Consider the following 26287-nt stretch of genomic DNA (forward strand, 5'->3'; position numbering starts at 1 on the left):
ATCATTCTAACAGCTGAACTCTTCAAGTGGATGAGTCAGAACCTGAGTACTTGCTTGTTCTTGGGTCTTACTCTTTGTGTTCTTCTGCTCCATCTTAAGCAAATCCTTTGCCTGACCTCTTATTTCTTCACTTTGGTCCAAGCTACCAACTTTGTCTGTATTCTGGCAGTTTCCTGACTGGTCTGTCTCTACTGTTTTGGGTCTTTATTTGATGCACCAGTCAAATGCCGTTGTAACATGCTGCATCTCATATCTTTTGTTCTAGACTCTTCATAACTCAGCTTTTATTGGAGTAAAAGCCTTATTTGTCATAGGCTACCCAGGAACCTATGTATTCTGACCCCCTCCTGTTGTTTGTCTTCTGTCTCCTCATGTGCTTTGCCTCTTGTTGATGCTGCAGGCATTTGCCTACTTCAGACTTTGTACTTGCTGACTTTTATACCTCGGATGTTCTTTCACTTGGCAGGCTCCATTTCATTCTTCCAGATTTTGACTAGAAACTACCTTTTCAATACAGAATTCTCTAGCCATGTTTTCTAAAAATCCCCTCTACATTTCTAACCATTGATCTGCTATATTTTCCCTTTCCTTAGCACCTGTTATCATTTTATATGATGCTTTATTATCATTTACTGCTAATAGAATAAAAGCTCCATGAGAGTCTAGAGTTATTTATTGACTTATCTATCATAACTATATATTGCATTGCATTATTGCTGATTTATCTCATACAAGGAATAGTAGGTCTTCAACAAATAATTGTTTGATACATGAAAAAATGAACAAATTTAATGCTCATATACTGTATTTAGTATAAAATAACTGACAATAAAGCCAAAAAGTTAGTTAGAATAGTTATGGAAAGTGTAGTTGTCACTACATGCTATTGACATTTCCTTATCTGAGTTCTTGATTTGCTAATTATGAGAAGCATTAAGTCATATATATGTATATAAAATATGTGATTTTTATATTTTCATCTTACATGCCATACCTTCTCTAAAAGCTAAAGAGAAAAAGAAGAAAAAGAAAAGTAAATTGCATTCACAATTGTAGTTGTAGGCCAGGGAACAGGTAAAAGCACTTGCCTTGCAAGCCAGCTAACTTGAGTTTAATCTGAGAACAAAATCCACATGGTAGAAAGAACCAACTCCATAAAGTTGTCCTGTAACCTCCACACGTGTAGCTGTGTGTGGTGTGTGTATAAACAATAATAAATAAAATTTAAAAAATAATTATTACAAATAATTTGTATTGGATCAAGATTATCAAGAAGAAGTACACAGAATTTTTTTCCTTTCTGAATAGTACACAAATAGAGATGTGGCATCATTAAGTTGTAAGCTGGGAAACGCTGCATGTAAAAGGATTTGTCAGATGAGGTATGGTTTTAAATCTGCAGGAAGGAAGCATCCTTTGATTTTAAGTGAGAAATTACTAAGTAGAAAGCGTAATAATAAATTCTGAGTGACCAAGCTTAGAAATATAAATGGCAAGACTAAATAAAGCTTTTGGTATTGCTTTTGTTAGTAAAATAAAAACAGTAAGTGCCAGTGGAGCTGTTAGTATACCACTTTACTCTTAAACTTTTAATGCTGGTTTTCTTCTCTCTGTGTTTTTTTTTTCCTTTTTTTTCTTTTCTTTCTTTCTTTCTTTTTTTTTTTTTTTAAAGAAAGGATCTTATGTAGTCCTGGCTGGCCTCATACTTATTATTCAAGGTCAGGTTAGCCTTGAACTCAGAGATCCGGCTGCCTCTGCCTCATGAGTGCTGGGGTTAAAGGTGTGTGCTATCACACTTGGAAAATAATTCTTTTTGTTTGTTTTAAGATGTATTTTAATTTTATGTATATGTCTGTGCATGAGAGTCCTCAAGGAAGCCAAAAGAGTCAACACTCTTGCTCACCAGAGGCAGCTGTGGGTACCCAGTGAGGATTCTGAGAACTGAACTTGGGGCTTCTGAAAGGATTTTAGGTGTTCTTCACCTCTGTTCTATCTCTTCAGCTTCCATATCTATAATTTCTTACACTGGTTTTTGAGTACTGAGCAGGTATCAGTTACATGAAGCCACAGAGTGATCATGATAAACATTTGTTGTGTGTCTGTCTCTCTCTTTTTCCCGCCATTGCTTTCATCCTAAATTATTGGTGGTGGTGGTGGTGGTGGTGGTGGAAAAATGATAATTTTAAGATAAACATATAGGATAAAGTTGATTTAAAATAATATTTAAAACTCTAAGCAGAGACTTCAAAGAAATTTTGAGCTTACAGTAACTATGATTCCAGATCCTCAGCTATTTGTCTTTTTACCTCTCACGACCACTTGAGTCAATGTTTTGTTTCTCTGTATACTTTCCCAGTAAAGAAAGAGATGACAGGTCTCGGTTTTATATGACTTGGTAACAGAGAGGGAATGTCAGAATTGTATTTTACCTTGCCTTCTAACAGTTCATTATTACACTTACTAATTTATTTGATATATAATTACAGTTTTACTCTAAAACTACATTTCTATAGAAAATAATTTTCTGTGGTTTCTGTTTCTCTGTTGGCTATTCTTGGCTGAAGAGAGTGGTAGACATATGCTACATTTAAACTTTTTAAATTGCCTTTCTAGCCATTCATTAGTAGTCTCTAGAGTTAAAACGAGAGAAAGAACTCATTTAAAGTTCAGTCTGCTTTACTGAGGAAGATTAAAATGGATGTGAATTTTTTTTAGAGGTAAAGTAGTACTCTGTACTTGTGTACTTGGGTTTTGATGTTGTGGCCTATCTAAGTGTTCTAATAGGACAACTGTAATGTCTCGGAATTAGAAGAGGAACTGTCAAAGGACAAGAATTGTACAACATAACTGAAGTGATTCTATTACGTACTTTAGGAAAAGGAAAGTGTCTCTTGTGTCTCACTAATGTTTTTGGCTTTATTGTTCAAATATTAGTAACTTGGTGGTAATGGGATTTGAATTTTGTATTTTTTATTTTTTGTCAGTGATTAAACCCAGAGCCTTCCATGTGCTAAGCATGACTCTTAATGGTGAACCATGTTCTACGCTGATAGTTTGTTTTGATCAGCTAAAATGCAGAAAAGAGTGTTTCAGGAAAGTTCTATCACTTTGATTTTTATAAAAGTAGACTTAGAGGAGTTGGAGAGGTAGCTCAGTGGTTAAAAGGTGTTCTTACAGAAGACTCAGGGTTTGCTTATGTGTGGAATGTATGTCATTATGTCACTTACTTGAACAATAGCTCTATTTGTTTGTTTTTATTTGCTCATAAGTTGATAAAAATAAATATCCTTTTTTATTTAAAATATTTTTTATTTCTCTATTTGTTTCCTAGACAGTCTCTATGTAGTCCTGACTGTCCTGGAACTCACTATGTAGACCAGACTAGCTTCAAACTCACAGAAATCCTCCTCTTAAGTGCTGGAATTAAAGGCATGCACAACCACACTGGGCCCCTTTTCTAGTCTTCATATGCACTATTTTGTTGTGATGACCTAGCACATATAATAACTGGCCTTAAGATTCTCTTCTGTTGCCAGGCAGTGGTGGCGCACACCTTTAATCCCAGCACTTGGGAGGCAAAGGCAGGCAGATTTCTGAGTTCGAGGCTAGCCTGGTCTACAGAGTAAGTTCCAGGACAGCCAGGGCTATACAGAGAAACCCTGTCTGAAAAAACCAAAAAAAAAAATTCTCTTCTGTTGCTGTATGTGTACATTAGAAATGTTTAAATATTAACACAGTAAGAATAGGAGTTCATTAAATATTAATGTTGGGTCATTTGGGTTATTGATAAGCAGTCATACTATCCGCAGTTTGTGCCACACGGATAATGGAAACACAATAATGGATAATTCCAAATTGTTGCTGTGGTTTTATATACTACATTTAGCACTTACCACAGCATTGACCGGGTTCATTTGTAATGACAAAATTGAGTTTAGTTAGGAAGAACCATGGTGTTGGACTGTATGTTTAATTTAAGCTACATGTGTAACATTGGCTATGATTACAACACTGCTAGACTATTTTTCTGTGATTATTTCACTTACAGATGCTGTGCTAAATTAGAGTAATATTTATGGAGTTACAAAAGCTCTGTAGACCTGTAAAAATTATATTTTGTCTGTAAAATTGTAGAGCTGATAGAGTGGTTAGAGAGGTCAGTGAATTCAAGCAGTGTGGTATCTTGCATCTAAGTGTTCAGGCTCTTCCATGTACTAAATATATAACATTTGACTATAGTTTTCTTTTAATGGGCAAATAATGATACCAAATAGGTGTGAGCATTGAAAAGACATTCTGTATAATTTCTGTGATATTTTCAGTTAATACTTTTCATCAAATCATAAAATCTATAAGAAAGGAATATAAAAAATGACTTACTTAGTACACAAACTGAATTGATGATTCTTTTTTCAGTCTTATTTTTAGAAATATTTATACATCTTTCCCCCATATGCTGTATAATGTCTTGGGATGAGTTTTAGAAGGTGGTGCATTTATATGATAAGAAGACTTAGCTGGAGAGATGGCTCAGCAGTTAAAAACACTTACTAGTCTTACAGAGGACCTGAATTGAGTTTCCATCACCCACATCAGGTGGCTTAAATCTGCCTGTGGCTCCAGGAGATTAGACACACTCTTCTACTCTCCCAGGCGCTATACTCATGTGCACACTCACAATTAAAAATTGAAATCTTTAAAGAAAATAGTGGGCTTAATTAGAGCAGTTGATAAGCAAAGAATACTGAACTGAAAAAGATCTGCTGGGCAGTGGTGGCATACGCCTTTAATCCCAGCACTTGGGAGGCAGAGGCAGGTGGATTTCTGAGTTCGAGGCCAGCTTGGTCTACAGTTCCAGGACAGCCAGAACTACACAGAGAAACCCTGTCTCGAAAAACCAAAAAAAAAAAAAAAAAAAAAAAAAAAATTCCTAATGGAGGAAGGGAATGATGCCCTTTGGCCTCCATTCTGAGCAGTCTAGAGGGGGTGTTTCAGGAATTGTTTCAGGAAGAATTTGCCTCCTACACTGTTAGACAAAATATTTTAAATTTTCTGTTTTCAGTGTGACTTGTTTCTCGTGTGTGTGTGGGGCGGGGGGTGCGGGTGTGGGTGTCCGTATATTTGTGTGAACATGAGTGAATGTGTGTGTGTATATAAACAAAATATTTTTATAAACACTTTAAGTTAGAATTGCTCAGATTCCTAAACTCTCTTTCCGATCATGTTTCTGTGGTCGACATGTCTACTTAGAAGTGTAAAGATTACTTAGATTTTACATTCTCCTGGCATTCAGATTTGGTAAAGTCTACTTCCCTAATTTATATACTGTATTGCCACCTCAGTCACTTGAAGGTGTCATATGATGTTCTACCAGGTCGATGTTTAGAGTCACAGTGTGGTCTTAGGTCTTAGCTAACACAACAATTGCATGACTTCAGGTAAATTACTTAGCTTTTTTCTTCTTTTTTTTTTTTTTTAATTTACAGATTTCTTTTTGTAACTGTTTGAGCATCTACCTCCCTGGCTGCATTTATGCTAGAGCTACTGAATATAAGCAACCTGTATTCGGGGTAGACTGTAAAGCATGTATCATTACTACATCTAGTAACTGAATAGGCAGTTAGGCAAGACACTTGGGGCTAGAAACCACCAAAGCTTATCTTCTTTGATCTAATGAAGATTTCAGAAAAGCATGAACTTTTGTTACTGTTTGTTGTTGATGATTTGGCGTTTAAGGTAAACTTGTTGTTTCCTAGTATAGAATAGTTGGTTTTCAAGGTAATAATTGAACATAGAGGAGAGTGCCCTTTGAACTTAATTTAAAAAAAGAAAAACTTTTCTAGAACTTCAAAAGTATTAGTACATTTACTGAATGTATGTACCTGCACATACTTCAGATGTGCATGCCGTGGCACATGTGTAGAGATCAGAGACAACTCGCAGAGGTTCTCCCTTTTTACCATGTGGTTTCCAGGGCTGAGCTCAGGCTGTCAGATTGATTTATGGTGTCTATACCACTGAGCTTGCTTCCTGACCTTTTAAAGATTAAGAAAAAAGAGTTGAAATTGTTTTGTACTTGTAAAAGAATGTCCTACATAGTATAAAGACTTCTTTTATGCCATATGTGTCCACATAGCCCCTCCATTTAATATCTTCTGTCAGTATAGTATAATTATTAAGATTAGGAACCTGGGAACATTAGCCTGTTTCCGTAATCCTAATTCTCTGGAGACCAAGCAGACATATCTTGAGTTCTAGGACAGCAGCTTAGCTGTATAGCAGACAATGTCTCCAAAAGTAAAAAAAAAAAAAAACTAAGGAAATGAACATAGATACACTACTTCTATGAAGTCTGCACATCTTGTTTAAAATTTGCCGGTTGTATTTTTAATATAGTTTTTTTCCTCAGAGATGGATGGACTTAAGCCTTTAGTCTTCATGTTCCCTGAGTCTTACTCTAAAGGTTCCTTGTCTTTGTCCTTCATTTCTGGTTCTTCATACTTTGGTCCTTTGAGGAGTGCTGGGCAGTTAGTTTGTAGACTACTGCCCACTCTGATCTGCTGATGTTATAGCCTCCTCAGTGCTTCCTATAAGGATGAAGGATGTGCCAATTTATTCATTTTGTTTAGAGCATTTACTCTAGTCACTTGGTTAAGATAGACCAGGTTTGACTACCATGAATTCTGTTTTCCTTTGTGCTCATACGTATCTTACAAAAAACATTTAAGTTTATATAATTATGTAAGCTCTTTTGTGGTATGTATTTGTTCATTAGTTTTAGCACCTATTGACAATTTTTACCAAAAAACATTTACTTGGGTTTACCAAGTAGTGATTTTACCATCATGATTTCTTTTTTTTTTGTTTGTTTTTTGTTTTTTTTTTAGCTTAAATCCTACTCTAGGAAAACAATTGTAAATACTTGTTACTTATCTTCTTTCTTTTATTTTTTTTAAGTCACTACTGAAGACATCAGTGTACCATATTTAGTTACAGGTGGAAATGTATCTTTCAAGGCCTAATGTCATCTTAAAAAATTAACCATTTAGGAGCTTAAAAATAGTTTTAACAGTTTCTGTCAACATATTTTTTTTTCTTTTTGAGGTATTAGGCAATTCAAATTTTGAAAAAAAAAATAAAATGTTTTTATGTTGTTGTTGTGTTGTTCTAGAGACAGGGTCTCCTGTAGCCCTGCTTACCCTCCAATTTTATATATAGCCAGAGCTGAGAGTTGAGCCTAGAGCCACATGCATGCTAGGTAAGCAGTTTACCAACTGAGCTACTTGCCCAGCCCTCTGAAAAAATGTTCTCAAGAGTAGCTTTTATACTAAATTATTCAGAGGCCTCATTAATTTTTAAATTATTATGTAGTGTATTACTTACAAATTAAAACTAGTTGTTTCTTAAAACTTCTGAAGTTCATGTATAAATCATATTAAGTGCTGTAAGTGCAAAGTGTGTTATGTACTACATGTAATTATGTTATTGAGCTCCAGTACTGCAGGCAGCTGTCGTACCCAGACACACAGAAACTCAGGTTAATGGAAGCCAAGGTAGCACTTAGCATGGGTGAGTAGTAACTGAGGTCCATTAACATAGTACCATGAAGAGATAGGAGTGACTGTATCTTAAACTGAATTTGTTTAATATATTTTATATTTAAGCACTTAAATATTTAGGCTTCTTGAAATTCTTGAATTTTCCTTAATGCAATTTTAAAAAACTAATGAGTTACTATGACTTAATTTATCTTACATAGTCAAATAACATATTTATGAGTGTAATCAAGTTTTCCTTATTTCTCATCTTGAGTTGTGTTAAATGCACACTCAGCATCTCCAGTGTTTCTAACGTTGCCATCATTAGCACGTGGCTGTCTGTGTCAAGGTTCATTCACTGTCCAGTGCAGAGTCCACTATACACTGAGTTAAATGCTACCTGTACTCCTTAAACCCCATGCTTGGAAGATTCTGAATAGCATACAGAAGGTTAACTGTTGGACATAGTGCAGATACTTTATTTACAGCTCTCTTTAATTTGATTTGTTTTCATTTCAGTCTGTCTTTCTTGGTTTTATTATACATGGAGTATTTTTAGTGATAATTCTTGGTTTTGGCTAAACAAAACTGTATTTCTTAAAAACATCTACCTGGTAACTAAAGAATATTTTTTTATGTCTCTTGGGATATTACAAGAATTCTTAGATTTTTGTCTCCTATTCTTCTACTGAGTAGACAGAGACAGAGAGAGCTAGCAAGCCAGAAAAGAGAGAGGAGGGGGGGTGAAGAAGAGAGGAAGGGGACAAGTAGAGGGAGAGAATATGACTGTGACTATGAGTTTGGGACAGGGACTTTCTGTGTCTAGGCTGGCCTTGAATTTACAGTCCTTCTCCCTCAAGTCTTATAAATGCTGTGATTATGCTGTATGCCTCTATGCCTGACAGTCTTGTCTTGTCCTTTGTGTTATTTTAAGACAGAATCTCACACAGTAGCCCAAGGTAGCCTGGAATTCACAATGTATTTCATACCGGCCTTGAACTCCTGACAGTTCCCCTCCACCAGCTTCCTTAGTGCTGTGATTACAGGCATGTGCTAACATCTAGCCCTTCACATTGAATAAATGTCAATTTAACTTTAAAATATAACTTCAATTTTTACTTAATTATCTGTAGATTCAAACCAACTGGATTAGTTTCTGGTGAATTTTACTCAGAAAGTTCCTAAATGCAGACAGAAAATCCTTTCTAAACCTTGAAATCCTAAGAGGTCTGCCACATAAGTGCTATTGCTTGGGGATAGTTTACAATGATAATTTTTATATTTCCTTGAGCACATTTTTGTTTACCTATCTGTATATTTTAACAGGAACCAAGATTGTCTGTAGTGTTTTCTTTCATGAGATATTGTTTTAAGCACTTGATAGTTACTCATTTTATTATTATAACAACCTTAAAATACAGGAACCATTATTGTGCCAAAGACAATGAGGCTTGACAGTAAGTAGACTGCTCCAAATTGCCAAGTTAAAGGCAAGGCTGGATTTTGAGTATAGACAAGTTAATGCTTGTGTTCCTAAGTGCAGTCAAGTGCCACACAGCAGCATTTCAACTGAGTGCATGACAGTTGTCCCATAACAGATCTTAAAAAGTTCTTATTATCTAGTGGGATCATGACCCTTATCAAATCTGTGGTAATGTTCTGTGTATAGCACATAAGTATAACTAGACCCCATAGTGTTACAGTTTTCTCTCTGTTGCTGAAGGACTCTGACCAAAAGCAACAAAGGGAGGTTACGATTTATATTACCATAGAGGAGGATAACGACTGGACTATAAAAAAAGATTAAAGATAATTTAAAAAAGGATTTATATTAACTTATGGTCCATCATAGAGGGAACTCGAGGAGAAACTTGGATCAGAAGCCATGGAGGACTGATGCTTGCTGTATTGCTCACTGGCTCATGCTGTTACCTTTCCCACCTTCCCAGGGAATGGCCCTACCCACAATGGACTGGGACTTCATATATCAATAAAAGAGAATCATCCACAGATATGTTCACAGGCCAATCTGATCTGAGAAGTTCTTGAGAGTTCCTTCTCAGATGATTCTAGGCTGTGTCAGGTTGACAGTAAAAGCTTAGGTAGGACAGACACTGAGTAACAACTGTGCGACTCGTTATTCATTTACTAGACTGAGCACATCACAGATACTAAGTAACAACTGCATGACTAGTTATTCATTTACTAGACCGAGGACATCATACCACACTTTTTATTGTTTTACAGTACACTCTTATCTCTTTCTTTCTCGAGTTTATACAAAACAGCATGTTGTGCTCTGTCAGTACCAGCCTCAGAGATTTAGTGCTTACTATGCCCCTTAACTGGATCATTTTCTCATCTGCCTAATTTAGTCTCCGGGGATTATACTACCACATTTAGTGTGTCCAATGCTGGAAGTCAAACCCAGGGCTTTGTGCATGCCAAGCAAGCACTCTACCAATTGAGCTATGTTCTCTGCCCCTAATCTTAAATTGTTCATTTATCAGAGCACTAGGAATAGCAGTTTGTATTATCTCTATGTATAATACAGCCTAAGTGTGGTAGGCTGTGCCGTTTCTGTGTAAATACATTATATGATGTTTGTCCAATAAAAATCATCTAATATTTTTTACCCAGGACATATCCCTTTATTGGTAGGTAGGTGGTGGGAGATTCTAAGTCTCTGAAGACTAAGCTGTCTCATAATAGATTTATTTTGGCTTTTGTATGATGGACTTTGAGATTTCTTACTGAAGGTGAAACACAAGAATGTTCTTATAATAAAGGAAGTAGGGCCCTGTTTACATGTAGATATATCACTTCCTGATTATGTCTATCATCATTAAACTGAGGGGTTTTTTTGTTTTGTTTTGTTTTGTTTTGTTTTGTTTTGTTTTTTTGGTTTTTCGAGACAAGGTTTCTCTGTATAGCCCTAGCTGTCCTGGAACTCACTCTGTAGACCCGGCTGGCCTCGAACTCTCAAACTCAGAAATCTACCTGCCTCTGCCTCCCAAGTGCTGGGATTAAAGGTGTGCGCCACCACCACCCGGCTTATATTTTTTTGAAGTGAAAGAAATTAGAATATGATTCCTTCAGTAAAATAAAGCAATTTATCTCCTGGCCTTTGAGTTTCTTAAGGGCAGAGGTTAAGTTTTTGGTTGTATATTCTTGTATGTAAGTAGCTATGCACTATATATGCACCTATTATATTGAAACTGGATCTAAACTTTTTTATCATTTTAAAAAAGTGAGACACAAGGGGGTGCTATTTACCATATCACTTCTAATGTTTGACTTATTAAAAACCATTCTCCTTGAGAAATTATAATAGTACTTTCATTATTATTTGTGGTCCAGGTTAGAACCACCAAGGTCCTTTGAACAACTAAAAAAAAGTCTTTTTTATACTTTTGCAGATAGTTTTATGCTAAGTATGTAACTTGTGGTCTCTGGGTTTCTATTTATATTAAATTTTCTAATTATATTAAGTATTTTTTGCTGAATGAAAACATTATTGAATAGCTTTTTGAAGAGGGTTTGAATTTTTCAGCCACACTTAATGTTTGAGTCTTAAGAATTTGTTTCATAAACAAAGACCACGTAGTTATAATGAGCTTTTGTTGTTGTTCATCTATTGTCCAAGATTTTCAGAGCTGATACTTGTATCAAATATGAGAGCCACAATCTGTGCCCAAATCAGATCTCACCACCTGTCCTCAGTAAGCCAATTACAGGTGCAAAGTAGAAAAGGATTTCTTTTGCAGGAAGGACATTGACAAGAAGGCCAGAAAGATGCCCTGAAGGGCAAAGGATGTATGCATCTAAGCAGTTCTAGTAAAGGTATGGCCGTGCAACTGTTAACCCATTCTTGTCTGGACTGAAGTCTCATTCTGAAAGATAGTTTCATAAGCTGTTAGAACTAGGTGAAGTCTCTTTCTGGGAGACTTCCCACTCTGACTGGTGCCTTTTTCTTTCTCTGAACATGAGATTACTAGAGGAAATTCTCATTTCTTTGGGGTTCATTGTTTCAACAATCTGATAGATTGAGAGATACAGAGTTTCTCTTTAGAATATCCTCTTTTCTGCCAGGCCAGTTACCATGTGGTTAAGTTAAAAAAAAATCACACAGTCTTGTCAATGGGAGCATGTAGTTACCTTGTCTCATTTCTATATTAGTACTTACAAGCAGAATTAGATTATTCTATTACTGTTTTAATTTTAGAATCATCCCATGTTTGTACATCTATCCCAGGTACACAATATTGGCTGTCATTTGTTAGCTTGGGTCTGATAACTGTGCTCTGAAGTAGTTTAACTAAAACTTTCCAATAATCTAGAAAGTGAGTAGTCCTATTATCATTTTACAGTTCTGAGACTAGAAAGAAGTTAAATGATTCTGAAGGCCATAAAGTTGGATAGCAGCAGAATAAAAATTTGAAGCCAAATCTTAATGATTTCAAAGCTTCGTTCTCACCATGTCACACTGTTTATGTAGGCAGGCTGTTTTATGGTCTGTCGTCAGTTCTCCAGTGGCACGTGTAGCGGTCTTAGGAACTTTGTCTTCTTTACCCAACATTATCTGCACATTAAGTAGGTTCATCCAATCTTTTGTAACAACAAGTAAATGAAGGAAAGCTGTTTGTATACCATCCTCACCAGAATAGTTAATCTTTTGGTACTAAAAGCAGGATGACTACAGCATGTAAGTTAAAACCACAGAACTAAGGCAGGTATAAGCATGCCAGACCACTAAACATGTGCTTCTGAGTCATAAGTCTACTAATGATTTAGGACTAATCAATTAGGAGACTCATGAAAACCAGTTCTAGATAGTTGTGATTTAAAAATATTTTGTTTTCTTCTGGAAAATAGTTTTCCTGTCCTTGATTTAGGTAGTGGTTTCTTAAATTGAGACATGTCAATAACAATAAGCTGTAAAAGAAAAAAAATCAGAAAAATCAGACTTTATGGTAAACACTACCAGGGTAAATAGCAAGTCATCATACACACATAGAGATACACAGCATAAATAAAATGTAGTCATGTGAGTAGAGGAAATTGTGTCTATACTGGGTTTTAAAGAATAAGCAAATGTTCTGTGAGTAGAAAAGGAAAGGGTAGTCCTGCTGGTAGAGATAGCACACAGGTTGCTCTGTAAGATGTGTCACATTGTGGGTCTGTGTGAATTGCATGGTTATAGCAAGGGGACTGCCATTGAGAGCTCTTTCTTCACAGAGTCACCTGTGACTAGGACAGCCGTACACTTCAGTTTTCCTGTGGATTTCTCAGTTATATTCGCAGTTCCAGGGTGCTATCGTATTGTAGTAATACTGCATACTATTTTAGTAGTCGTATTTATAGCTTTTTTTTCTTTTATTTTCTACGTTGCTTTAGTATGCAGGATAAATGGTATGGTCACTGTTATATGAAGGCTGCTTCTGAGAAGGGTATTTACTCATCTTAACAGGACTCAGAATTATCATATACTAATGGTTATTTATATAGTGAAATAATATGGAGTAAAATAAAGACACGTGAAAAATTAATGTGTAAGAACAAATTGTAAACTCTCAGACCCTTCCCATAGATACAGAACATTCAGTTCCCCCAGGAATACTTGATGATGTAGTTGAATCCAGGAAAGCTCATCTTAGTTTAGGGTATTGAGGACTTTTATTAGGGGTTAGTTACATAAATTTGTAGTGCTTGTGTGGCTGACCTTGGTTATGTAAGTTAAAAACCCCTAGGAAAAAAAACAGGTGTGGGCCTAAATCATATTTTTAACACAGACTGATAATCTGTTCAGATTGAAAAGGTAAGGCCCAATAACTATATGTGTTCCAAACCACTTACTATCAGACAGAATATTCTAGAAAGTCAGAGCTTAGTTGTTAGGAGCTGACCAAAGGCAAGTCCTGAAAACAAGTCATTTTGGGTATTTGTGTTCAGGGTTTGAACCTGTGCCTACTGAGGTAACTTCATAAGGCATATAAGTTACTCAAACTCAGTTCAGTCTGATAATGAGGTCTTGTTCTTTCTCTAATATCTAGTGGTCGTTTACAGTAATTTCCTAGTTAAAAAGAACCGGCCACATTAGATGTGAAAGAAACTTTGACTCTGTGTTCATTAAAACTATCTAATAAGCTTTTATCTAAACCCTTTCCAGAAGGGTTATGTGAATATTTAAGTGACTTTTTAAAATTATAAATAATGGTGTTGATCATATTTAATTTTAGAAATTGTCAGAAGTTTGTTTGATATACCAAAATATAATTTACCTGAAAGTAACATTTTTCTTTGTTTTGTTTTTTTGGTTTTTTGGAGACAGGGATTCTCTGTGTAGCCCTGGCTGTGCAGGAACTCACTCTGTAGACCAGGCTGGTCTTGAACTCAGAAATCCACCTGCCTCTGCCTCCCAAGTGCTGGGATTAAAGGCGTGCGCCACCACTGCCCGGCTTGAAAGTAACATTTGTTTTTTATTACAGTTTTGAATGTTCAAAAGGAGGTTCTGATAAAAGAAGTTTTTATATAATAAGGATTCCCTGCCTTATAGCTAGTAAGTTTGAATGCACTTACCTACTTTTCAAAAATATCTTTTTTTTTTCTTTTCCATAGGTATTTGTGGAAACATTAGACAAATGTTTTGAAAATGTCTGTGAACTGGATTTAATATTCCACGTAGACAAGGTACTGTTTTGTTTTTTATATTTTCAACTATTTTACTTTTTTTTTAGGAAGAACATTAATTTGCATTGTCAGAGTAAAATGGCATTTAATGAGCAGTAATTTTTATTCTGTTCAGTTATTTTTACCATGAACCAGACCATTTTGCTTGCATGAAAATAGAAAGACTATATATGCCCTAGAAGAGTTTATATCTAGAAGAGAAAATGGTATGGGCATAGTATTAGTAGAGACATAGTTGCCTCTGCCTGGGGATCTGTGATTGGAGGAAGTCATATTTAAACTGGGTTATAAAAATGAATAAAAGTTCTATGAACAGAAACGGAGGCCAGAAAAGCAGAGAACTAGTGTCAGAAATAACATACAGGCTGTTCTGTAAAGAGGGTTTGGTTTTGATCAAGAGGATTGATTTTGCCTTGCATTTTGGACTTTATTCTGAAGCAGTTTACTATTTTAAACAACTTTCTCTTGGCAATGTTGTTTTGTTTTTATGTGTTTGGGGGACGACTTTTTTTTTCCTGCAGCATAGAAATTAGGTCTGTAGACATTGAGATTTAAAGCAAGTGAATTAAGAGCTTGTTGGAATAAGTCAAAAGGAAATTTCCACCAAGGGAAGCTAAAGAAAGATTTGGTCAGAGTTAATGGCTATTAAAAGCTGAGAAGGAAATTTTGAGATTTAACCAGGAAGTAAGTGTGTGTGTGTGTTCGTGTGTGTGTTGTCTGCATGTGTGTGTGTGTACTATATGCATGTGTAGTGCCTGCAGAAGCCAGAAGAGGGTATCTGATTGAATCTCCCAGAACTGGAGTTACAGACAGTGTGAGATGACATGTGGGGTGCTAGGGGTTGACCCTGGGTCTTCTGAAAGATCAGCCAGTGGACTTCATCTCTGAGTCATGTCTCTAGCCCTGGTTGTTATTTTTGAGAAAGAGTTGATTCACACGCTGGACAAAATAGAGTGAAACATTCATTCAATGTTATGTTTATTTTGTGAATTGTTTTCAACAATTATGAATTGTTTATTTCTGTGGGTTTTCCATTTAATATTTTTGGACCAAAATTGACTTCAGGTGAATGAAACTTCCAGGAAGTGATAATACAGATGAGAGAGAATTCGGTAGTTAATATTTATCACTTATTTCAGTCACTTTTACAGATTGTTCTATTCAATCCTTTCAGTAATCTTGTGGAGAACTAATATTATCTCTGCTTTCAACTCAATAAACTTAAGACCTACGTAGGTCGTATAATTACCTGAAGTTCGTAGTGCTGGTGAAAGTGGATTTTGAGCCTTTATTACAAATTATTTCATTAGTTTTTAAAACAAAAATTACTGAAACAAAAACACTTTTTGCAGTGACTTGTCTGTCTATATTAATTTTTTTCTTTTAGGTTCATAATATTCTTGCAGAAATGGTGATGGGGGGAATGGTATTGGAGACCAACATGAATGAGGTCGTCACACAAATTGATGCACAAAATAAACTGGAGAAATCTGAGGTAAGACGGGAAAATGCTCTAGTTAGTGAGGGTTCTGAGCATGACCAGCAGCTATTTACATACGACTTTGTAGCTCTCACTGCTTGTCCTTCAGTATCAATCTTTAGGTACAGCTGGAGTGCCTGCCCATTCAGTTTCAGGAAATGAGTATGCACATTTTAGTATGTCAAAATGTCCCAAGACTGCTAATCTCCAAATAGCTTTATGTATTTCTTTAACCACAGTAGTAGCTGCCTTCAAATACGGTTTTAAACTGTTTCTGGAGGGGGAAAGGAGAGGAAATAGAATTGTTCTGAGGAAGTCATGTTTTGTAATAGATGTTTTGTCAAACTACATATTGAGACAGAGAGATTCAGCCCCTTAATCTTTTTTAGATCCTTCCCAGAGGTCAATAACAAGTTTGTTAAGTTCCATAGTTTACACATGAACACATACATTTTACTGTATTCTGTAATGGAAACATGTTTGTGGCTAACTCTGTGCTGTGAGATTCAGCCTCCCTCAGAATATGCTGAGTAAGGATATTTACACTTCACTTTAGAACTTTATTCACTTCTCTCAAGAGCTTCAGATCACTGGCAGGTGCTGCATCTGGACTGTTTAAGTTCACCTTGTCTTGGTGGCTGCTGCTTATGGTACAAGTTTAGAAAGATGAGCAGTCTTGATACCTTATTCAGTATTATATTTATTTGAAGACACTCTTACCTATTATTTGAGACAGAGTCTTACTGTGTTGTCCTGGCTGGCCTGGCATTCACAGAGATCCACCTGTCTCTGTCTTCTGGGTATTAGGATTTCAACACATGTATTACCATACTCAGCCCTTAAGGGTACTCTTACATTTTATAACTCAGACTGGAAATAAAAAAACAACAACAACAACAACAAATACATTCACATGATTATTAGTGGAAGTTCAGACACTTGGTCAGTTTCAAGTCAATATTACTATAAAAGTAGTAGGATTACTACACTAAATTAATTTACAGCAGGTGAGTTCTGAAAATACCTTGTTCATATTTAAAGTTCAAATAGAAGAAAATGTGGGATATGAGCCATAAAAAGTTGAAGCTCCTTATAAAATCACTTTCCTGTGTTTTAAAATAAAGGTATCTTCCATTTCTCCTTAATCTCATTCTGCCATCCCTCTTGGTTTCCAAAGGAGACACTTATGATGGGAATGAAGAGCTTCAAGACAGGACTCATAAAGTTACTGTGTATTGTATATGCTCTACCACCTGTTCTTACATTACTGACTTTAGAAAGTAGAAAATATGCAGTATATTATTAGAAAAAAGTTTTGTGTTAGATTAAGAAAAAGAACAGTGTTATTCAGTATATTTATTTGTAACATTATTTGGTACAGTAAAAGACAAACTATCAGCAACTTGAATTTATCATTTAAAGTTTTGAAATGTTGACTTGAAATACATACAAATTTTTCAGCATTGCTTCACAAAACTACATAAGTACAGTGTTTAAATGCCAAGGCCATAATAACATAATGCCTCAGTGGTTGGTCTAAACTATAGAGTTAATTTGTGAACTCTGTAATCTGTAAACACACACTAGTCACATGACTGGTTTTTCACATTTTAGGGACTTATTTCTTATTAGTGATGGTCCCTCCTTTCCTCCTCTTTTTTTCCTTCCTTCTTTTCTTCCTTTCTTTTTTCCTTTTCTTCTGTTTCCTTTTGTTCTGCATAGTGTTTTGTATAGTATTTGTAAAAGTCATGAGTAAGAAGTAAATTTTGGGTTTTTGGTTTTTGATTTTCAAACAGACTATATTAATAAGACAGTTTTTTTTTGTTGTTGTTGTTTTTTACCTATGGAGGGTAGCAAGATGCAGAATTTACATTTTTGGTGGGAATGCTATAGTTTTGTAAAATTACTATGCAAGCATATTCTTTCACAAGTATAATCTTTTTTATAGTTTAGAATATTGATGAATGCTTCTAATGGTCATCCTCTGGCCATGTTTTAATATATATAATCAGCTGCTATCTTTTCTCAAATTAGTATTTTTCTATGTGCATGTACTTTGCAAGAAGGTATGGTTTAACCAGATAAGGATTAAACCACCAAATTATGTTACATCCTATTTCTCAAAATAGTGTAAAAATTATATTGACTTTGTTGTCATTTTCAATGTTTGGAAGACCACACGCTAAAATCCAAGTCTTCACATTTTCATATTCAAGTCTTCAAGAATTCAAATCTTTAATTTTTTTAGTTAACTTCAGGTATGTAGACCTAACCAGCCAGATGCCTCTACAGACTAATCCAAAATTATTTGAGAGTAAAGTATTAATTTCTTAGTAAACTCCAGTTAAATTATTATAAAGAAAAAATAACAAGGAAGACATAACTAAAATTTTGATTGGTAAAAAGAACTGATCATATTTTTAAAATTCTTATGAACTATTTTAGGATTATCTTCTAGCTTTTGAAAAATTACCCTGAATATAATTAACTTATGGCTTTTAAAGTATTTATCTAGGTTACCTATTTTAATAATTAAATATGGTTGACTATTTTAATAATTAAATATGGTGACTTTGAGGCAGTGAGTTTCCAGTGATGGAAGAGAGTGACCAGTTTAATTCCTAGTGTCTAGACAGGTAGAAGGACAGGACTGCCCCATCCTGAAGGAAGAGAGAGGCAAAGGCATGCACAGTGTATTTTCATCTATTGTGATCTGATAGGAAAAAAATGGTTTATTGTCTCTTTGGGATTTGGGGAAAGGAGGGTTTAACCTGGGAGGTTGGTGGGGTTTCGGGAAGCTTGAGAGTCACCCAGTAATCTGCCAGGGAATAAAAGGAATTCTGGGGGTGGTAAAGGGATGGGGTGGGAGACTTGTTGGAATTATGTATTTCGTGTTATTCTTAAGGGGGATAAATGGATCTGAATTTAGTTACTACTTTTTAAGTCAGTCCTCCTTTTTCCTGAACATCCTGATCTTTCTAGCTCTTTCCATTCTTCTCTCTTACAGACCTTTATCTTTCAGTCTCCCAGACAGGACAGGTAGACAAGGTATTGCTGACTTTGAGAAAACGTACTTAACAAAGGGAAAGCAAAATGATGTCGAAGGCAATTACTTTTTAGGCCAGACTCAAAAATTCTTTGTGTTAATGAACCCATATAGTCCCTGTAGCCTATTTTCCATTCTAGTTTCTCCTTGTAGTTTCTCCATCTTTTATTGGATGTAGTGTATTTTACTAGTATATCATTGGCGTCATGTTTGTTCTGTTTTGTCTGCCTGCATTGTAAAAGGAAACTTTTAATTCTTTGTTTTATTTTTTTTATAAAAACATGGTCATTTAATTGAAAAATTACATTTGTAGAAATGACAATTTATTTATATATAAAAAGTTAATTTTGAGCATCCCCTTAGCAGAACCAGTCTCATTTTAACTCTAGTGATAGATAGATAGATAGATAGATAGATAGATAGATAGATAGATATGCCTGTATTCTTTTTTTAAAAATAAATTCTACATTAAGGTTCTAACATAAAATTACCTACTGGGTCTTGGAAGCTGTGAATTTGAAACCAAAAGCTGAACCTTTTGAGTTTTCATATATAGTGGGGAGCAGTGGAGGTTTAGAGTGATGACTGTTACATAGTTCAATGACTAAAAATCCTTTCCTTGTAAATGGTTTTCAGTTCCAAAATCTTAACAGAATTGTTTTTACAGTTTTGACCTACTGGTGCATAGTGGCTAACAAAAAGACTAAACTTTTAAAAGATGAATGAGATCTAAAAATAAAATTATATATACCAAAATACTAAACATTCAAACACATTGGGTTTATAAAGCCTGTTGGAAGGATAGGAAAAGTTTTAAATAAACTCCTAGATTTACCAAACTAATTTTTCTTGTTTGTGCTACACACATACACAAACCCACACTCACCCACTTACCTTAAAACATACATACAAATACACATACCTTTGATTGTTTCATAAATTAGCAGTGAATTACTGTTTTAAAAGCCTTATGGTGGTGATGATGATGAGCACTTTTTGTTTTTTTTTTAATAAAATCACTTTCTGAAAAATAATTAAAATGGTTATAAACTTCCAATTGAAAATTTCCAAGTTAGCATAATTGACTCTATGGGAGACAAAGTGCTCTATAAGCTAGCAGTTGTTACCTGTCCTGACTGGCTAGAACAGCCTTCTGGAGAGTCTGGCACTGTTCTTTTGCCATGACATCACTAGTCTGGATGGGCTTGAGAAGTAGTGATGCATAGTAATAGGTTTATAGTAAGTATAATTTATATCTTAGTCTGAGATTACAGTCTATTATGTACTTCAGAGACAGTTTTTGGCCCCTATATTTAAGTATTATTTTCTGGTATGGAAAATATCTAATGACCTCTTCCTACTAATTACCAGCAGTTTCTATGTTCCAGTAATTACTTGTATTAAAGTATTTTCTAACAAAAGAGACAATAGCCACTTAGGTCTTTTAACTTTTAACAATTACTAAAACTAGTAATTGAGCTTAAAGAAATTAAATGTATCTGTTTCAAAAGAATTAAGGTAGAAGTGTAGGAAGGTTAGCACATGAGTTGGTACTTTCCCCTTAACTTGATAGGAACATTTACTATTTTACGAAATTAATATGAGGACTCTTGAGGTCATGTGCTATGCTCAGAACTACCTATAATCAAATCCTGAGTGTTATTTGTCTGCTGTATTTATTTCACCCAGGCAGAATCTCTGTCACAGATTAAAACTGTGGGGCCAGGTGTGGTGGCACACGCCTTTATTTCCAGTACTTGAGAAGCAGAAGCAAGCAGAGGTCAAAGTCAGTCTGCTTTTCAGAGAGAGAGAGAGAAAGAGAGAGAGAGAGAGGGAGAGGGATTAAAAGTAAAATTGAAGATGATATGTAAGTTGATTTTTTTGAGGGTTTTAAAAGCTTTTGAAATTTTGCTAAAGTTGCTTATAAAGTGCTGTAGGTCCGGCTCACTAGATTGTCATCAGGATGTCTAATGCATTAGGAATTGTGACTTAAGCACCGCCTTCAAAGCAGGAAACAAGCCTGTCTTGTCTTGCTTGGTTTGTTTGTTTGTTTGTTTTGTTTTTTGAGACATATTTTGGCAATATAGCTCAGGCTAGCTTTTAATTGAATTCTGGGATTGCAGGTGTGTGCCACTGTGCCCTGCAACAACAAGGCTATATAAATTCCCAAATTAAAAGTTAATCTGCCTCCCATTAAGAAATTAAAAGATTTGGGATTTTCTGTTTCACTAAAAAACAATGTTAATTAAATTTAGTTAATGATGTCATTGTTTTGTTAATGATTTTGAGTCTGAAACCATTTAATACCATGTTTGTTAATGTTGGTCTGTTTGATTTGGCTGTTAGGTAAAAATTACTAATGTTCATATAGCAGTTTCTAGAAGAAAGGGTAAAGAAAGACTTCAGTTTGTATAGGTTAATCCAACTACCATCTCATAATACTATATTTCAAGCTTGAAGAAAATACTTCAAGGTGGTAGGATGGTATTTTATACATTATGAAATCAGAAGTACTATTAATTCTGTTTCCCTTCAAGAAAATTGATTACTGCATGAGGAAAAGGAAGTTTTCAGGTTCTTTCAAATATATTTTAGCAATGCTGCTTTTTCAGTTTTGCTTGCACATATTTTGTTTATTTTTGGGTCTGGCAATTTAAAAACAAAATCAAAACCAAATCATATCCATCCATTACTATCTTTGTGATTCAGGTGCTTGAAATTCCCAAGAGTATGTCTGTACAAGTCTTCTATCTGTTTGGCCTCATTTTGGTATACCTGCAGACTTCATTTTGTTTTCTTTCTCTTAATTCTGTTAATTTATTTAACCTCATGGGAGAGAAAACATTGCCATTCTTTTCTCTATGGTACTTCATTCTTTCATCCAGTTCATACTCTTAGCTGCTTTGGATTCATATATTTGTTTTCGTTAGTGGAGTGGCCGCTGCTTAGCTGCCATGGTAGTGCGCTGGTATAACCGATGGAAACAAGTTATTTCTCCAGTACAACTTCCTTCTTCTTATTTTTGCTTTGTGTCCACTATGCAGTCTTAAATATTTACCAGCAATGCTGTACTGTCAAGAATATCTTATTTTTTACATTCTAAAATGATATATTCCACTAAAAAGTGAGGTGAACTTAATTTCTATAAATGTTGCTGTTGAAAAAGTTGTTAGTGAAAGTTACCTATTTGCTTTGAGTACATCTTCAAAAAAATAAGCTTAGCCAAGATGAAAATTACTTTCACCTGTGTCAAAAAACTGATTTCCTAACAGGAAATTACCTTTTCCATATTTTATGTTTTAGTAAAACTGTTTCAGACTTACAGTCACTGACGTCTGAAAATGAAATTTAATTTTTGTTTTGGTGTTATATGAATAACACAGTCTTTTTGTTTAAGTTATAATTTACCTTCAAACATCTATAATTCATGTAAACTTTATGAAGTGATCAGTAGGCCTGTTATTTTTTTATTTATGTTCTGCAGAATCTGATCTCTTTGAATATTAGCTTAATTAAAATTAAAATATATATTTCATTGTCTACTAGCATTTACTTTCCTAGTATACCTACTACACAAAAGCATTGAACATGCTTGAGAAATAATTTGATTCTGCTAATTCATCTGCGTGTTCTAAATAGTTCCCATCCTCTGCATGTCTATGGCTTGCTGCATATGTTTAGAAGAGGTCTAGATTGTCGCACTTAGAAACTTGTGGTTTTGCATAGCACTATGTGGCATATAAATGCTATTGACATCAGTTTCTATGGTGACTTTGTATATTTTAATTAGTGCTAAGAGTTGAAACTATCATTGGTCACAGAAATAGTTTAATGAAATGTAACAGGATGTTTTCTTTTACTTTGCCTGAGCTTAGCTATAGCACATGGTATTAATAGAAAACAAGACTTCACGATAGTAAAAAATAGGGCTCCTCTTTATAAAAGTAAACTATCAAATGAGCAAAATAAGACACATTCTTTCTCAATAATAGAATCTTTTAATAATCTATACCTTTAAAATATTTACATTCAAATACTTTTCCATAGTCACCTTTTTATATGTAATCCTTTATGGAAATTCCACACTAAAATAGTAGCAAGTTGATCTGGGAATTTGAAAATTTACCAAATCCTTTACTTGGAAAAATTATGATAGTTCCAGATGCCTACAACTTTGAGATAATTTCTGTTCCCTTGCAGACAACATGCTTTTGGGAAAGGAAAACTTACAGGATTGTAACCATATTTGAACTAAATTATTTGGTCCTGAGTCATTCTAAATTTTGATAGCTAGGACTTTTACTTGAAATTATCAACTTAAAGATCCTTTTGAATATGATGTATATTCAGTTATATTATTCTGAAGATGTGATATTTAGTTGTATCTTTAACATCTTTGGGTGTGGGTGGGAAGGAAGTGGGGTATACATACCATAAGCTTCATTGTTTCAGGTAGGTACAAATGAAGAAGTCAATCAAATTTTCAGTCTTGCATCAAAAACAGCCTTCATTAAGTTACAGAAATTGAATTATTCCACCTTATCTGGACTTGGGTATGGAGCTTTCATCCATTATCACCCATATCATTGCCTGTGTAGACCATATCAATTATTAATAGTTTTACTAATTTTTCTATTTCCAATCCTAAATTGATAATCCATGGCTTTTATTTTATTGCTTAACAATGTTTGTATCCTTTATTCAGCAAATAGTTTACACTGGCCTATTTTGTATCAGTCAAGATTTTTCTCAGGTAACAACAGCTTTATTATTATTATTATTTTAATTAAGAGAGGTAGGATTACAGAAGACAAAAACTTATATTATTTAAAGAGACTTTAAAACTATTGCTTCAAATTTCATGGATATTTTCTTTTCATAGATGTAATTGATCAGAGGGGAAGGGTTTTTTTTTTTTAATTGTTTTTTGTAAAACAATGCCACTGAACTCAGATGTATTTGTTGGCCTTTGCTTTTTATATAGTCTGAATTTTTAAAAAAACAATGAAATCTTATGGTGTATGTTAAATCTTGACAATGAAGCCTATTAATAAAATTCAAAAGTTACATATATTCATTTTTAAGTTTAGTTTTTGTCAAATTATTTGACAAATTATAAATGTTCCTACTAGAGGAAGCCTAGTGTTACACACTAATGGTAATAACTATAAATTTAAAATTGATTTCTTTACATAAACTATTCTCTCTCCAAGTTTGTGTGGTTGAAACTTGACTTGTGTTATTGAGTCTACTTCAGATGACAAAGCATGTGAAATCATTAGATTTCTTCTGGTGACTTGCTCAGGAGAGTCTCCATGCAGTTTCAGCTTTGGGCAAAGTTGTTCTTTTTAGGCTAAGGCTTCTCTAAAGGTGTGATTTTTTTTTTTTAATTTAGTGTTTTAGACCTTTCTTAGAAAAGTTTGGAAGAGCTTCCACAGTATTACAAACTTCATTGTTTTGAAATGTAAAGGTAGCCCTGAATAAAGAAACTAAATAATTACTATTACTTTTATTTTACAAACATATATTGGTGATAATTTCCATTTTAAAATAAAAATAAATCTGTCATGATTGTTTAAGACATTCTAATAAGGAAACTAATATAATCACTCTTCAAAACTCATCACTGTTAAAATTGAAGCTAAAAATTTAGGCTTTATGTGAACATTGTGTGTGGTATCTGGGTAGCACATATAATTCGTACTTAAATTTTTCTTTACATTGTTATTGCATGTATTCACTATATTTTCTAATGTGTCAACTGTTTTCTCTTTATAGATTAGTATTTCAAAGTAACCATCTCATACTGATTCAAACTACCATCTGCTCTCTAAGCTTGTGATGTGAAAACCTTTATCATTGTCTTCCATTGCTAAGTTTGTTTGTAATGAGCTACACCTGAGTTGTACATTTTCTTTTTCTTTTATTTGCTTTCGTATACAGGCTGGCTTAGCGGGAGCTCCAGCCCGTGCTGTATCAGCTGTAAAGAATATGAATCTTCCTGAGATCCCAAGAAATATTAACATTGGTGACATCAGTATAAAAGTGCCAAACCTGCCCTCTTTTAAATAAATATTAAAAAGGCCACTCCCAGGTAAAACCCAGAGGGAAAGTCATCTAAGTTTACCATGCAATTGTTTACCAAAAATAGAGGAGGAGAGTCTTAACTTTGCTCTTGGATTTAAGTCAAGGTACTGTATAGAAGCTGCATAAAATCAATATGGAAGTTCAATGTTGCTTTTCTTGCTCAGTGATTTTAAAGAAATTGACTAGTTCCCGTGTGATTTTTTTTTCCTTTTCTAAATTGCATTCCTATGCCCTCATAAAGGCATGCCTCTATATATTGGCTATTACAGTATTTCGAAAAGTGAGATGTTTCTTTAATTATGTACAACCCAAGATGTTGATGTTTTGTATGGATCACAAGTGCAGCATTCTCTAATTCTTTCTGCTGTTTGTCACAATTGTTATTTAAAGAACCAAGTATGTATTGCATGAAAACATGACCTTTTCTTTAGTTTAAATAAACTCCAAGGTAACTGGACTTCTAAAGTACCTTTCTGTTTTGCTTGGTATCTACTTTAGCAATAATTTTTTTTACAACCTTCTGACTCAACAAAGTAAATAAAAGTCTATTTTATCACTGTTAAGCAGCTGTTAATGTTGACTTTTTCAATTCACACTCATGTTTTTACTCCTCAGAGGCTCACCGAGTCATTCAGAACCTGCTGTGTCACAGAGATCCAGTGATGTAGCTCAACATGTTTATTTTGTATGACTTAAGTAGGAGATTGTGTGTCTTTTTCAAAAGTGTTAAAGAAATGTTTTGTTTTTCTATAAATACCCTTGCCTTAAACTCTTGGCCTTACATTCTTGCCCAGATGATGAACAGTGATGTCAGCAGATAGCTGTTTGTAAGATTGCACATAGAGTTATAAAGTCATAGCTAAACCAACTGTTGAATCTTGATTGGTTGGTTTTGCCTTTTGAGTTCTGGCATATGGACTAATTTCTTGTTGGCTCATATCTTCACGTATACTCTTCCTTCAGGAACTTAGGGTTCATTCCCTAGTTAGACCATGGTTTCCATATAGTTCTCTTTCCAGACATGTTTTCTTTGAAGCACTTCTTCAGATTTGTTTTATATATGAATTTTAAGAATTCTGTAAGAAAAAGAAATCACTTTTTTTCAAGCTTTGTCTCATTTATTTCACCACTTTAAGCAATAAGTCAAAACAACCTGTTATTAATAGAGTTTTCCCCCTACATTGAATTGTATTTATTTCTATGTGAAATCACAGACTTTATCATATTGAGGTAAAAGAAAATTGACTCTTCAGTTTTTGCAATTCCACCAGTTCTGAGATGGTAAAAAGACTTAGGGGAAAGCTGTACAAGTGGGAACTTGTAAAGGGAGGGTGGTCAGGAAGAGGTAGTAGTGAACAGCAGAGCCCGTATTCAGGGATGTGCTTAGGATCATTGAAAAACAGCAGGAGCCAGTAGCAGAGTGAAGGAAAGATAGAAAGGGTTACT

The 26287-nt window shown here is 34.5% G+C and overlaps 1 protein-coding gene across 1 annotated transcript in view; it reads left to right on the plus strand.

Moving 5' to 3' along the window:
- The window catches only part of Ap3s1 (adaptor related protein complex 3 subunit sigma 1), a 43991-nt gene extending 18044 nt beyond the window's left edge, over positions 1-25947 (plus strand). The window contains exons 4-6 of the mRNA XM_028777143.1: positions 14157-14228; positions 15616-15723; positions 24698-25947. Coding sequence (XP_028632976.1) covers positions 14157-14228; positions 15616-15723; positions 24698-24826 — 309 coding nt within the window. The 3' untranslated portion in view covers positions 24827-25947. The remainder of the gene's footprint in view (positions 1-14156; positions 14229-15615; positions 15724-24697) is intronic.
- The last annotated feature ends 340 nt before the right edge of the window (positions 25948-26287 follow it).

Source organism: Grammomys surdaster, unplaced genomic scaffold (genome assembly GCF_004785775.1).
Source record: "Grammomys surdaster isolate TR1022 unplaced genomic scaffold, NIH_TR_1.0 278, whole genome shotgun sequence".
Classification (NCBI taxonomy): Eukaryota; Metazoa; Chordata; class Mammalia; order Rodentia; family Muridae; genus Grammomys; species Grammomys surdaster.